This window comes from Drosophila nasuta, chromosome 3 (assembly GCF_023558535.2).
Source record: "Drosophila nasuta strain 15112-1781.00 chromosome 3, ASM2355853v1, whole genome shotgun sequence".
NCBI classification, from domain to species: Eukaryota; Metazoa; Arthropoda; class Insecta; order Diptera; family Drosophilidae; genus Drosophila; species Drosophila nasuta.
In genome coordinates, this window is record NC_083457.1 from 11,350,701 (window position 1) to 11,366,571 (window position 15,871).

A 15,871-nucleotide genomic window follows, 5' to 3' on the forward strand; every position below is an offset into this window, starting at 1 on the left:
AGTTTTTTTAATATTGGAATAAAACTTTCAAAAGTAATTCATGTATATTTTTTACTGTTTCAGAAATATGAAGTGGAATTTCTATTGAATCAGCAATGGAACGATCCACGGCTGCAATATGGCAATAAGTCGCACTATGATTTCTTAAATGCTTTGCATCATCATGACAGCATCTGGACGCCCGACACGTACTTCATTATGCATGGCGATTTCAAGGATCCCATCATACCAATGCATTTCGCTTTAAGAATATTTCGGAACGGGACCATTACGTACGCAATGAGGTGTGTATGCCGCTCGCTTTTGCACGAAATATGCATAAATTTATTCGCCATGTCTACGTTTTATGCGATTTGCCGCATAACTTAAAAAAGCACTGCCAGAGAGGTGGCGAAGAGCGATGGGCGCTACAAAAAATGCAAATATTACAAAGTTCATATTCATTAGATGAGCTCCTGGCTCCAGGCGGCGTTGTACAATTTTTCACTCTATGAGTGTGAGTGTGGGCAGTGTGAAATATTAAAAAGTCGAGAAGAGAATTGTGAGCCAGCTGGCAAACATGAGGCCGTAATGAAAAATAGCACAAGATGAAGCCCAAGCTACAAAAGACAAAACAATAAAACGTATGTAAGTGCATAAGCAGCCGAATGTGAATTGCTCTTCATTTAAGTGCATTTTAAGGTGGGGAAATATTAAAAACGAGTGACGAATTCCTGTCTAGCATAGAAAACAAATAGGTAATCAACAAAAAGTAATAATTTTAATTAAAATTAGTCAACGCTTAGAGTGTAAAAGCCATTACTTAGCCGCAATACTCTTGGTAAGTGTATCAGAATGTAAACTAAAAAAAAGAATGCAAAAATAAGTGCAAATATTTGGGTAAGCTGGCGGGCTATCAACGATCCATGTGTGCACTCAACTCCTGGCCAGGTATAACTACAACTCTTGCATGCTGTTTGCTCTCTCGCTTTTCCTCCCTTTCCCTCTCTCCCTCTCTCTCTCTAGCACACAGATACACAAAGCCTTGGATACAAAGTTTGCACATATAACAATATGGCAACGGGTTGAATTCTAGTCTCGTTCTGAGAATTCCTGTTGCCATTTCTTGTCAGGACGCCAAACAAAAAAGAGAAAAGGGAAGCTGCTTTTACTTGTCTGTTTTTTAATTCAACAGAACTTTTCCAATTGACTGCATAGCGTAAAAGTGTCGTCCAGCAATTAAAATAAGTTGCAGTTGCCATTTACTTACTTTCGCTTTTCTTTCTCTCTTTCTCTCTCTCTGTCTCCTTTGACGTTGTGCTGTTTGCATTGCCAAACGGAACGGAGCGAGGACAACTCAGATTCAAGCTGTCACAGCAGCTAAGCTTAGACTACGCCATGACTCAACAAGAGATGGTGAAAGAGAGGGGGGGGGAGACAGGGGCAGGGAAGGAGCATAGAAATGGAGAACATCTCTAATTGATAAGATGCTTAAAATAAAGCGCAGAGTATGAGTGTATAATTAAATTAAATATATAATTAATTTAAGAATTTAAGAAATATTTTTATATCTGAAACTTTATAAATCCATTTTGTTTGCTTTTCTTACAGGCGTCACTTGATATTGTCCTGTCAGGGCAGCCTGCACATATTTCCATTCGATGATCCAAAGTGCTCATTCTCTATGGAAAGCAGTAAGTACCAAAAGTATTGTCAATAATCAAATCAAATTAAACTTACGAACAAAATAAATAACTGTCAGTCCATAAAGCAATTAGCAAGAAAGCGCAAACAAGAAAAACACATAAAAACAAGAACAACAAAAGAAAGAAAAAAAACAAATGGAATACCAAGACTGTAAACAATATGAGAATTATACTAAAGTGTTGAAAATGTGGAAGAAGATGTGAAAAATGTTACTGATGATGAAGCAGATGATGACAAGAACGAGGCGCTACAACGTTGTTGACTGCCACTCGAGGGAAATTGTTGTGTAACTGTAACTGTAAATGTGTTGAGGTGTGTGTGTTGATGTGTGTGTGTATATATGTGTGTCTGTGTGATGCTGAACCGACAAAGCTGACAAAGTGACTAACAAGGCTGCCTGACTGCCTGCCTGCCTGCCAAGCTTGTTGGCTGAATGCCTTGTTTAGTACTTGCACATTGAGGCAAAGCTGATGGTTAGGCGGTAAAATTCAACACTTTCAAATATTGAGAAGAAACTGATACTTTAGCAAATGTTACAATTTAACATAACAATTTGGAAAAAATATTTTGTTTTTCGGAATATTAATTTGGTATATGTATCTACATGAAATGGATGGAATAGGAAGAGGGATCAGCGGCAACAGCCGAAGCGATATATCCATTTCCGTTAAAGCACTTGCTTATTAATATACCAGATGTACACTTCTCTGTTCTTCAATAGTTTTCAGTACATAAATTTGGTATATTTAAATACCGCATTGTTTGGCTTAAATTAAAAACTTGTTTATAAATAACATTGTTATCCCTTAAGGGATGTTGTATGATTTTAAACGGATACCCAGTGACATTTTCTGTGTCAAAATAATGTTTTTAATGTGTGGCTATTTTTAATTTCGCAGTTGCACATAATACAATGAAAACAAACTATTTTTTAACATTTCGAATTTCAGTTAAAATTTTACATTTGCCTACTCACTCAGGTAACTAATGTCTAAATACTTTTCTATTATTTTTGTCACACTGTGGTTGGTGCCTAGCCTTTTGTCTTTGGCATTATATTCGAAAAGTTATGCCCGTACATAGGCGCGTCGTGTCTATTAACCCAGCCAGCCCAGGCAGAAACAACAAAAACCAACAACAACAATAGAAGCAACAACAATCAGTGCAACAACAATGGGGGCTAACACAACATCATAAATTACTTTGTTGAAATGAAGGAAAAGTCACCGTTATATGACGTGCGCTGTCGTTGAGATTTTCATCTTTGATGGGGCCTCAAAGTGTTTTGGCCCGTTTGCCTGTCGCCTGTCGCTCTTGGTTTTTATCAAAAAATATGATTTGATTCAATTTCCGACAAATGGCGCTTTGTAATTTCGAAACAAAATAGGTCGACAAACTGCCAGCACATAACGAAAATATTACGTATACATATTTACATATTCTATCGCAACCTACATAAAATAACATAAAATTAATTAATTACCCAAATTGACTTATCAAGTGATGTCGGTGGCATAATTTCTGAGTATTTGTGTCAGTTGAGATAAATGCGAAGTGATTTAGAAAAGCCCGCATTGCATTTAATGCCCGAAAAGGCAACGGCCATAAATATTTAACTAATTTCTGACCAAAAACAGAAAATCTAATTTAAATAACATTGATCTACCAGCAAACCAATTAAAGTTAATGAAGTGCAAATGAAGTCTTTACAAAATTACAAAACAAATAAAACCAATGGCAATCCATTTTGATTCAAATTATTAGTGCATCGACATTCCTTCTCCGTTTTCCTGCGGTTACGCTAAGCTCAAAGCTTACAAGGCATCGCGTCCGTGTGCCGTGTACGTGAGCTTGTTTACGACAAAACAGATTTAAGTCAAAGATTTAATGGCTGTAACTTAAGCTCGCACTCACTCGCTTCTCGCTTTCTCCGTCTCTCTTTTGCAGTTTCGTATGAGGAAGCACAAATCAAGTATGTTTGGAAGAATGATGAGGATACGCTGCGTAAAAGTCCCTCATTGACCACACTGAATGCGTATTTGATTAAGAATCAAACGACGGCCTGTGATCAAAATAGTTGGCGAGGTAAATTTTTTGCATTTCTCACTTGAATCGACTTCGTTTTGATGTGGATGTTTCTATGATTTTTGTGTAATGCTTTTTTAGGTTTATTTTCTTAAGTGTTTTAAGTAAATTTTAAGAATATTAACTTTCTTTGTTTAGTGCCAATAATTAGCAGTAGATGCTAAAACCTAAATTATGGAATCCCAAAAAAAATATACAATATTTATGATCAGCTACGATTTAAATTTCTAAGTTCCTCAGTTTGGAGTGCAGTTTTTAGTTGGCTTGATTTACAGTATAATTAGTATATATATTTGATATTTGACTTGTAGACTGGAGTGTAGCTTGGTTTATTGGCTTGATTTATAAACAAATAAAATATATTTCGCCTATCTAATGGTCTAATCTTTGTCTACCCCCCCAAAAATATAAAAAAATAACACGTTAAACCGATTAAAATGCTACGAACAACAATACAACAACTTGGCCAACTCCTAATCTCTACTCTATGCACAAAATCAATCCGAACGAAATGCAATACAAAAATAAACCACCTAATAAAAATAATGTAAAAAACCATAGGGAACTACAGCTGTCTTAGGGTCGATTTAATCTTTACCAGAGATCGTGCATTCTATTTCACCACCGTTTTTATACCTGGCATTATATTGGTGACGTCATCCTTTATAACATTCTGGCTAGAATGGAATGCCGTGCCAGCTAGATCAATGATAGGTAACAAACAACAACAACCAAACAACCAACCAACCATATATAAAACCCAAAAAAAAAACCAATACAATTACCAAACGATATCATTAACAAAATATCTGTTTTTATATATCAAATTTATCCTCTCTCGCTCTTTCACACTAAACTAAAAAAAAAACAACCTAAAATAAAATATAAATAAATCAATTTTATATACGCCATTGAGAATTGATTTCTATCGTCTCTTTGTAGCAATTGCCTTAAAAAATAATATATATTTTTGATTGCCCTTTTCATACGTAATTTGTAATTCTTATTTCACCTTTCGATTGCGTAATAATTTATATTTTCCCAATTTCCGCCTTTTTCAAGTAGTTTGACACATACCCAATATCCAAAAAAACCAAACACAATGCGAAAACCATTTTGCAGACTTTGATTTAAATGCGTTAACACTGCCCAGCAAAAGTATGCGACACGAGCTCCTGAACAGTTTTATCGTTTCCTTGTAAGGTTTGTTGCATGGATACCGTTTCCGTTTCCATTTTTAGTATGTCAATGCTCTCTCAAAAACCGAAACAACATAGAAATCCCAAAGATACACTTTTTAATTTTCATAATTGATTATCGAAAGTATAGCTCACTAATTAGATATCCAATAGATTAGGTTAGGTTAAGCTAGGCTAGCTTAGGTTTAAGTCTCTCTGTGGTCCTGTCTTTCTTTCTCTCTATCTCTCTCTCTGTCTCTTACTCTCTGTGTTTCTGTCACTGTCTCTGTATAAAGATTGTGCTGCGTCCTTCGCCGTTAACAGTTGTGTGTTTTTGTTTTAAGAGATTTATAATTTGTGTTGCCAAATTGAACGTCTTTGGCCTTGTACTTTAAGGTAATTACAGTTGCCTACAGGTCGAGTTGACATTTACCCGTGATCGTGCGTATTATTTTACAACCGTTTTCATACCTGGCATTATATTGGTCACCTCGTCGTTTATCACATTTTGGCTGGAGTGGAATGCAGTGCCAGCCCGGGTTATGATCGGTACGTAAAACAAAATCCAAAAAAAAAAAAAAATACAACCAAAAAAAAACAACCAAAAATCTTAACAGCCAAAAATACAAAGAAATATTTTAGTTAAACAGAATGCTAAGTATTGTGAAATGAAAAACGAACCAAACAAAATCATAGTCTTCCAATTACTAATGTAGCGGCATTTTAGGCGCAGCTTAGCTAGTGAAATCCTAGCGAGTCCATGTTGAAATTCAACTCTTATTCCTTCTTCAAATAGGCTAGTCAAAATCACAATTGGCAATAAGTTCAAATTACAGTTTATAAAGATTACCATAGTTTCTAGCAGAGGTCTTTTTTTCATATTCATACTATCCCATTTTATAACATGTACATTTTTAAATATTTATAGTAGGGGCTAGACATACTTAGATTTTATTACACTTACTAACTATTTATGTTTCTGTTTTCTTTTTCCTTAATGTCCGAAGCTCGAACTACTTTACACTTTGTCTAACATTTATTTACTCAAAGTTTTGCACTACTTGTTCTTAAGCTCATGAATCCTTTAACTTTCCATTGCATGTCTCTATTTACTACTTTCTTTACTTTTCTAACACTTTTCAGGCTTATTTATATAAGCTTTTGTGAGAATACTATATAAACTAAAAACCGCCTGTGCTAAATATATAAAATACTTGTGCAATGCAAATAAGGTTTAGTTAAATAAATAAACGAATAAAAAACTTCTTAATTGTGATAAATCTTAAAATAATGCTAATTTTAATAACTAGTATTACAAAATATACCTCATACATTTTATCGAAAATAAATACTAGATTATTTGTGTTTAAAAAAGATTTAAAAATATACTGACCGTTTAAAGAACATTCGGTATATTCTTAATATACTTTATCGTAAATAAATACCACAAAAGTTCTAAGAATATACTGATTGTTTGAAGTATATTCAGTATATACGTAACATACTTTATCGTAAAGAAATACTACAGTAAAAAAGTTGTAAAAAATGACTGTCAGTTTAAAGTATATTCAGTATTTTTAGTATATATAATTGATAGCAGTATTTTTTGAAGTGGTAACGAATCAATAGACCACAATGCAAAAAATAACAAAAACTTCGTAGAAAGTAAATGCAATTATGGATTATGTAGGGGAATAAATGCAGAAGGAAACAGATACCAAAAAATACCCAGAACGACAACCGAATGTCAAGTCAAAATCATCAAAAGTGTCACCGGCAGACATTGCAACTGGCATACAAGTGTGCTCACATACACAACCACATTCACACACACAAACACACACAGCAACAAATGGAACTAAGGAAGTGGACTTAAGGGATAGCAAAAAAGAGGGAGAAAGAGAGAACAACATTTGGACATGGACATGAACTGTGGTCTGATATTTGCTTTGAGCTGCGTTACGTTCCCTTACTGAGATGATGATGATGATGACGCTGACGATGAGCATGATGACGTCAAGTTGGGCATGTTGTAGATGATGATTTATGCATAAGAAGCCATGTGTGCAAATAGGCAAGCTCTCGCGCTCTGTGCGTGGACTGTCAACGCCAGTTGAGTAGCAGCTGATGGCATAAGTTAGCCACGTTAAGAGCAGCAACAGAAGCAACTGCCTTATGAATATTTGAGTTAAATTTCAGTCATCAACTGGCCAGCTTTCTACTACTGTGTTTCGTCTTTAAATTGTTAAAGAGCTCAATTTAACGTAGCTCTGGCACGCAAAAAGTAAAACGAAGACGAAACGCGATTGCATATCATTTTGTTAGCCAAATCGCTGACTGCAGATGGATTTTACTTTAGCAACAATTTGCCGTCACGTCGAAATGCGCTGCTTGTAAATGCAACCCCAAGCAATTTGCGTCTTTTTCCTCTTTCTGCTACACGTCTTTGCCAACTTTGTGCCTCATTTGGGAGCTGCTTAGCTCTTGAGCTCTGCTGCTGCTGCCCCTATTGCTGCCACATTTCGCTTGAGTGCAACGTTGAGATTTTGACTTCGTTCTCAACGTTCGTTGGCAAATTGAAAATCGATGAGAGTGCTGAGTCTCATGTCCTGCATCCTGCGTCCTGCGACCTGCCAACAGTGAGCTGCGACCTGAGTGCTGTGAATACTGCTCGTATTCTGCCAAAATAGTTAAATTTGTTGCTGGCAAATGTGCAGCCAGCACATTGTTGACACAACTAATTAGACAGCCCAGATTGATTATGCTCAACTGCAAATTGCATTTGTAGGTCGAGGGAAATGCGCAGAATTTCCAATTAGATAAATGACTTTTGTACTTTATAACGAATCAACTTAGGTACTATTTTAATTAATTGAAACAAAGTTGAAACAAGAAGTCTGTATAAAATATATATTATATATGTATATTTATTCATTTTTTACGAATCTCTCATTAATGTAATTAAACATGGTCAAAATAATATTAAAAAAATCACAAATTCAAACAAATAAAATAAATAATTTTATTAAAAAAAAAAATTATTTCAATCTTGAATTAAATTTTGCAAACTCAAATAACATTTCATATTTTTTACTAAGTATAGTAATTAAATGAATAGGAAAATATCAAAAAAAATAATACTAAATATTAAGGAATACAAACAAATAAAACACAAAATTGTATAATTCAATAAATTAACGAAAATCGCAAAGAAATTTTTATAATAAATTTGTCAAACCTTTTTGCACAAACTAAAAAAACATCAATAAAAACAATAAAAATTTAAAATCTACTAAGGAATAATTCAAAATTAAAAATATTGTTCTCAATCAAATTTGATGAAACTATATTGCACAAACTAAGAAAACATTTCAGCTATATAATGAGTATAATTATTTAATGAATACAAAAATAACAATAAAAAAAATATTAAGATTTCACATACTACAAACAAATAAAATAAATCATTTAATAATTGAGTAAAATAATGAAAACCACAAAAAAATTTCAAACCCTTTTGCACAAAACTAAAAAACCATTTCATTTTAAAAATGCAACAACAAACTAAATAATGCATTTGGTTGCAACTGCATCTCTGAAACTTTTAACAGATTTTTCCCTTCCGTCAATTTTTTGTAGACGTAGTTGGTTATTTAAGCTTTGCACAAAATAACAATAAAAAAACAACAACAAAATACAACTCGAACTTGTTCCAAAACAATACAAAAGCAGCCAACAACGCTGTTCATAATACTCAAATTACAAACTTTTCTGTACATACAGAATGTATATATATACATATAATTACTATGGCAAAACTAATTATAAACTAAACTGAGCAATCAAGCAAAATACACACATGCTTTGAACTGAGCAGAGACTCATGAAACATGTCCCCTTCAGCCCCCACACACATACATATTCCATGTCCCACCATGCCCCAAAAAGTATGCAACACTTTTGCGAATTTGTAAATCGCTAATTCAAATGGAATTCTCTATTTAGGCGTGACAACAATGTTGAATTTCTTCACTACCTCGAACGGTTTCCGCAGCACTCTGCCCGTTGTCTCGAATCTAACTGCGATGAATGTGTGGGACGGCGTCTGCATGTGCTTCATTTATGCCTCACTGCTGGAGTTCGTTTGCGTCAATTATGTGGGCCGAAAGCGTCCGCTGCACAACGTCGTCTACCGGCCAGGCGAAAATCCCGTAACACAGGTAAATTCAATTTGCAAAAACAAAACAAAAAACAAAAAATATGAAGAAGCAAATGCAAATACAAAAGATGGGTCGGGCCCGGCTGTGGCTGATTTATTATGCATTTCAAAAGCAATTAAATATGAATTTTACATAAGCGTACAGCCAACACCAAAACCAACACACTCACACACACAACAACAACAATAAAAACAACAAAATTTGATACCTTTCTGTACATTTGTTTCAACACCAACAAAACGAAACGATATCAAAACACCTGAGCAATCGTCATACAGATATTAAAAATAAAAAAGAAAAACCAACATCCAACAACTCCAGTCATTATGTTGCGTCTGTCTCTCTCTCTCTATCTCTCTCTGTCTCTTTCTATATCTGTCTCTCTTTCTCTTTCTCAACCTTCTTATATGTAACCTTCAAATGCTGTATCTTTTACTGTCACTATCTGTCTCTTTCTCTATCTCTGTACTGTCCAACCTAATTTCCAATTAATATCTTTACTTTTTTCAACATAAACATAAAGTACATAAACAAAGTCCAAAAACAACAAATGCCCGCTATTAAAATCACCTTGTGTTTATGCTCCCCTTAGCCCCCCGTCCCAATCAAAGTGAACCCTTTACTTTTTTAGCATTTTGTAATAACAAATTTTTAATATACATATTAAACGTTTAACTTGTGTGTCCTCCATAAGCAAAATAACTAAAAAAAAAACAAAAACGAAGAAGTTGTCCTTAAGTAAACCAAAGTTATCAATTTGTTTTTTGTTGAACTAATCTTTTGTGTTTACTCAACATACTTCTAGCAAGATATGAGGGGTATTCTACCTACCTATGTATGTGTATTTATTGTGCTGATGCTCAGTTCTTTAATTTGCTTGCATTTCTTTTTTATTAAACAAAAAACAAACGTGAATCCTCTTATTCCCTTTTGAAAATTCACAATATTTGACGTATTGCTTTCTTTATTTGTTAATCATTTTGAATTTACGTTGTTTTCTTTAATAAATGTTGTATAATACAAATGTTAATTATGTGAAAACAAATGCGTTTTATTCCTCTAAAATTAGTTCACAAAATCAAAATATATATTCAATGAAAATTAGTTGTTAATTGAAGAATTGTACATGCCATTAGGTAGGTATATTTATTTGTTTATTTCATTTTTTTTTTTAACAATCTTTAACAATTTTAGATAACACCAATTGAGTTGAGCATGTTAAGCATTTTCCTCGATGTTGTGAAGAGAACATTAAGAAAATATTTAACATACATATATAATAGTTCTTAACAAAAGTGGCATATAGCTAATAACAATTGAATTGTCAAAATAGTCAATTAATAGCTCCAAAATTGAAAGCATGCCCGAAATGATTCAATTTTGCGTATTTCTTTACACTTGTTCCATATGCGTTCTATATGCTCGCTTTCTCATCATTCATTCATGTTGAATGGATCTCAAAATCAAAGATGACGTCAAATTTTCATGACTAACATTGACTAACCGACAGTCATATGCCACTTAATACATTTTACTACACTTCAATAATTGTTGTTAGTTTTAAATTATTTAATTTAAATACAGCCAAGAGCCAAGAAAAGGTTCTACCAAAAAAAATTGTGTAAGCCAAATACAAAAAAAAATCGAACATTGTTCCCAATTTTTGTGATATGTGATATACGTATATTCGAGAATTTCTTACTTAATAGCAACTAAGTCGCAAATAACGCATAAAAAACAACAACTACAACAACAAAATCCTCAATCAAACTCAAAAAAAAAATCAACAGACAATCGAAACTTAAAGTGTGTTTTCGAGTATGAACATTATTTTGTGTACATTTTTGCAGCGTCTTCCAGCGGTACTAAGCAGGATCGGAGTAATTCTTGCAAGTCCTTTGGTAAGCTATCAACCACAACTCATGCACCTACCCCACCACCCGACCCGCCCACTACCAACCAGCTCTTTTCCCTCAGAAAAAAAAAACCAAAAAGCAAAAACATTTTTGAACAGAAAGAACTTAACTGAAAACACACACACACTCACACTTAACTAAAACTCTACGAACACACAATCTCTGCCCTGTCTCCCCCCCAATAAAAGGTGTTCTCCCCTTCGCTCACCCCCAAAAAAAATATAAAAAATACTAGAAAATCAGATAATGAGAAACAAATCTAACAAATGGCATGTGAATTTCGCTTTTAAAATGCATTTGAGAAAAATTGAAACTTTTCTGTTATCGAATTATTTGTGTTCGAACATGTTTTTTGATTTCATTTTAAAGCCTATAAATCAAAATAAAAGAAATATTCAAATTAATAATAATAACTTTAATTCAAATTTACATAATGTAGACGCACGCTTTAAGTGTTTTTAGTTGAACTTCTTTTATTTTGAATTCATTTCGGTTAGTTACGTTTCAAGTTTTGTTCTTTCTTTTCATCATAATGAAAAACGTACTACACACAGCAGAAGCCCGTACTACAAACAATATATAAACAAATTGAAATGAAAATAAATGACATTAACTACTTCAACAACAATAACAACAACAGCAACTAACAAAACCTACATCAGCAGCAACAATAACAACAACCACAACATTTATTATCAAATTTGCGTATAAGAAAAAAAAGGAAACAAAAATATAATTCAAATAAAACACACTTTAAGATCACTTACAATTGGGAAAAATGTTACGAGCGAAACTCGAACAAATGCGAAAATATGGAAAATTATTCTTTATTATATAGTTATTATATGAAAACCAAAAACTAAAAAAAAAACAAACAGAAATGAGCTATAAATCAAATTTAATATTCAACATATAATTTTAATTAATTTTTATTATTAATGATAATTGCATTATTAAATTTATCTCATTTTTTGTTTTGTTCTATTGTTAATGACATAAAACAAACACGCCTTTTAAGCAACAACTGGCAAATACGCTTTCGTTTGTTTTTTAAAAACAACAACAGCAATCCATGTGAATGGCCACCGATTTAATACGCTTGCAGAACAAAAAAAATCACAAAGACCAGTTCTGAATTTTACATTCGCTTTCACTTATTGGATTAATCCAAATAGAAATTGAAATAGAAACTGCTGCAATTTAATAAAATACTCGTCTGCAAGGGTATACAATATATAATACATTAAGAAAATGCCTGCGTTTGTTTTTTAAAGACTTTTGAAAATGTGTATACCGAATTTATGGTTTCTATTTTAAGGTATATGATGTAGTACTAACTAAAATGGAGTAGAGTATTTATTATTTATGATATTCTGTTGCCCAATGCTTGAAAGCTTTTTCTTTAGCCCAATGTTCATTTTTTTATTGTTGTAGAATCTAGTGCATTTTGTGCATTCCAGCGTTTTATCCAACTATGTACCATATACATATGTATTTATATGCATAACTGAGTGTTCCTGTGTGTGTATGTGTGAATAGATAAAGCGTGTTTCAGGTTTGGTTTTAGTATATTTATTATTGTATTTTATTTATAAACCAACTCCAAGATATATTCAATGAGAGCCTTGGGCATTCATGAACCTCGATATTTATGATTTAAAGCATAGTCTCAAAATAGTAATTAAGAAAGATATTCTATGGTCTAAATTAAAGATGACGCCATGAAAATAATGCGATTTTAAGAGGCTGTGAATGTGAATTGTTTCTGGGTACCAATAACAAATCAACAAAATAATTAAAAACAATTTAACCTTCTTCATTATATTAACATTGAGAACAATCTTCATATATCCCCTTTTCCTGAGAATCTCCATCTTTCAAATAAACAGCTTTTGTGGAACAAACAGAAGATAATGAAAGAAGAGAAGATACAGCAACTGAACATGAACGAATGTTATTGAAACTAACCGTAAATGTCAATCGAGCATGCGGCAATCGAATCCTAACTAAACAAAAATAGACAACTCCAAATCTCTCTCCAAACTCAACATCAACATATGTCTCTCTCTCTTTCTCTCTCACACTCTTTGTCTCTCTCTCTCAATGTGCTCGTGCAACATGCAAAAAACAAAACAATACCAAAAAAAATCAAAACCAAAAACCGATAAAGTACAATACTATACCACCCAACTGTCCCATCCACACATCCAATATAGGAAATAATCGAAAGAGAATTTCACGCTGCTTTGTCGTCCTACTCCCACTCCAAAAAAGGCAAGCGCCAACGCCACACCGGCCATGGCAAATACGCCGCTATCGACGGCTATGGGCACGGCCGCATCGACGGCAACCCCGGGCACACCTCGCTGTGCCGTGGACGAGGATTTCTTTGGCGGTGGCATGCGGTGGCAGGAGGCGCATGGTGGCATCATCGGTGCAGCCGTGCAAAATTTGCGGGCACGTTCGATTAAACGTAAAAGCGGACGGGAAGCCGCAGCTAAAAGCCCGTCATCAACATCCATATCGCCAGGTGTGAGCAAAAGCGTCGTCCCAATGCCAGCCGAGCATATCTACGAGGAGCCAGCTCCAGCTCCAGCTCCTGCACCATCCACGATTGCCACGCGAGTCAAGTTCAAGGATGAGCAAGAGGATGATGCATCCACCACCTCCACTTCGACGTTGCGACGCTCGATTGCCACAAGCACGCCAGCGTTGGTGGTGCGTATCGAACAGGAGGAAGAGGAAACGTTAAAGTCAAACACAGAATCAGAGAAGGTAGGGGCTGGAGCAGAGCCACAGCCATTGCAGCAGTCTATCGAAATGACCGAACATCAATGTCAATTGGCAATGCCATTAAAGCCGCCACGCAGGAAATCTTCGCGCTCCAATTCGCCGAGCAACGCGTTCGCCGCCACGGATGAGGAGTCAATGATGATGACAACGACGATGACGACGACGACGACGACGTCGACGACCAGAGCAAGGGAAACTGTGAGTAGTTGCGACAGCACAGAATGGCAGACCCAAAAGCAAAAAACCAAATGAAAAACTAACCGAACTAACCCCAAACCATTATCTTGGTGTTCTTGGTGTTGTTGCTGTTATTATTGCCCCTGCACAACTAATAACTAACCATAACAATGTTAACAAGTTCGGAAATAGCGAAATCAGAATACACAGAGTATATAGCCAAAACTAACGGAAAATCCTCTTGATTCTTGGCTCTCTCGCTCTCACAGTTCTTTCGCTCTCTCGTTCTCGACTCACAGTTTTTTTGTGAGTTTGGCTTTGTCGCAGAGCAACCAAACCACTTTGCCCACTAAACTTTATTGCTTGCGGTTATTTTGATTGCAATTTGCTCACACACACAAATACACACACACACCCACACACACTCACTAAACCAGTTTCTTACACATTCGGCAAAGTTTTTCCCAACATGCAATTGAAGTTTAAATGGAAAACCAACAATAAGTTAAATGCTTTTGGATTCGAGGAAATCGCCGACGGTTGTTGCGATTGCAAAAGTGTTAAAAGTGCAATAATTATTCTAACTAATAGCTGAATAGTTAAACTAATAGACAATCTTAAGTGTGTAACATAAAAAATACATTTTTACTTTTGATGAAACCTTTTAAATCTAGAAATCTACTGCTATTAAGCTAGTTTAAAAGCAACTCATGCATGCAAAAAACGGTTTTAAATGCTGAGGCAAATCTGTTGAAAAGCTCGAACAATGAAAACCACTGGCAAACAAATAATACTAATGAAAGGAAACCGCAAGAGGACTCTATCAAGAAAGGAAATCATCAGCGGAAATGCAAATAAATAAAAGTCAAAAAGAAAACCCAGAACAATTACTGAACGTGATGGAAAAGCATATCGCGAAATGCAGCCATTTGAAGAGTACGCCATCGCGAGTTCCGACACTCAACAACAACAACAAGAACAACAACAACAGATGAGCAGAAGAACGGCAACAACAATTACATGAGTAAAAAGGGAGAAGGTGGCTGAGGAGAAATGTTTTTCGGCCATTAACATGTAAATTAAAAATGGTGTACGCGTTTAAATTGACGCAGCAGGGCAGCAGGCAAGATAGGCGACTGCTTCCAGGTGGCATGTGGTAAAAACGACACTCAACACTCGCTGGCAGCCAGTTGGCAGTTGAAAGTTGGCTGAGCCGCTTCGAACCAGGGCAACATAATTATTCATGAGTACCCAAAGTGGAAAATACCGTAATGAGCCTGAGAGCAACATTGCAGAAAAACAGCGACAAAATGGAACACACAAACACAAATGAAGCCAACGGAGAAAACGCTCGAAGAAAGTAAAAGATACATTTATTCTCTTATGTATATGCATCATAATTGTTGGAAGAAATACACACACACACAAAAAAAAGGATGTACACAATTTAAGAGAAACCATTTTACATTTTACGCATTTTAAAGCGAAACGACAAAAAGTTCTGCACAAGTTTCCTATAGACAAAATGCAAAATCTTTGGGGATTTGAGCTGACAGCAAACATTCTTGAATGTAGGCTCCGCTACCACAACAAGAACAACAACAACAACAACATCCTATCCCTCCGTTTATGGACCCCTTCACACTCTTGTACTTTCCTCGGTTTACTTCACTCCACTCCACACAGTTATGTTGTCAGTGCTAATTGCGCTGTGCAAAAAGTCACCACTTGGCATACATTTTTCAAGTGTTACCAGGCATTGTGTTAATAAAATTAAATTGTTGTTTAAGTTTATGACGGTGTGAGAAGTGTCACA

The 15,871-nt window shown here is 34.8% G+C and overlaps 1 protein-coding gene and 1 long non-coding RNA gene across 18 annotated transcripts in view; one reads left to right on the forward strand and one right to left on the reverse strand.

The window, feature by feature from the left end:
- LOC132788369 (uncharacterized) overlaps positions 1-15,871 on the forward strand; it is a 62,125-nt gene that overhangs the window by 38,815 nt on the left and 7,439 nt on the right. For 8 of the 17 annotated variants that reach the window (XM_060795764.1, XM_060795771.1, XM_060795766.1 and 5 more), the window contains 7 exons: positions 64-284; positions 1,591-1,673; positions 3,634-3,771; positions 5,346-5,498; positions 8,955-9,169; positions 11,020-11,070; positions 13,360-14,076. In XM_060795764.1, the coding sequence (XP_060651747.1) occupies positions 64-284; positions 1,591-1,673; positions 3,634-3,771; positions 5,346-5,498; positions 8,955-9,169; positions 11,020-11,070; positions 13,360-14,076 (1,578 nt within the window). Of the gene's footprint in view, positions 1-63; positions 285-1,590; positions 1,674-3,633; positions 3,772-4,332; positions 4,486-5,345; positions 5,499-8,954; positions 9,170-11,019; positions 11,071-13,255; positions 14,077-15,871 lie in introns of those variants that run through there. The other 9 variants (XM_060795765.1, XM_060795774.1, XM_060795776.1 and 6 more) reach the window with 6 other exon arrangements.
- On the reverse strand, positions 3,328-3,701 carry LOC132788374 (uncharacterized). The gene is made up of 2 exons (XR_009632625.1): positions 3,601-3,701; positions 3,328-3,536 (listed from the first exon to the last, which is right to left on the reverse strand). It is a non-coding gene; the product is annotated as an uncharacterized LOC132788374 (long non-coding RNA).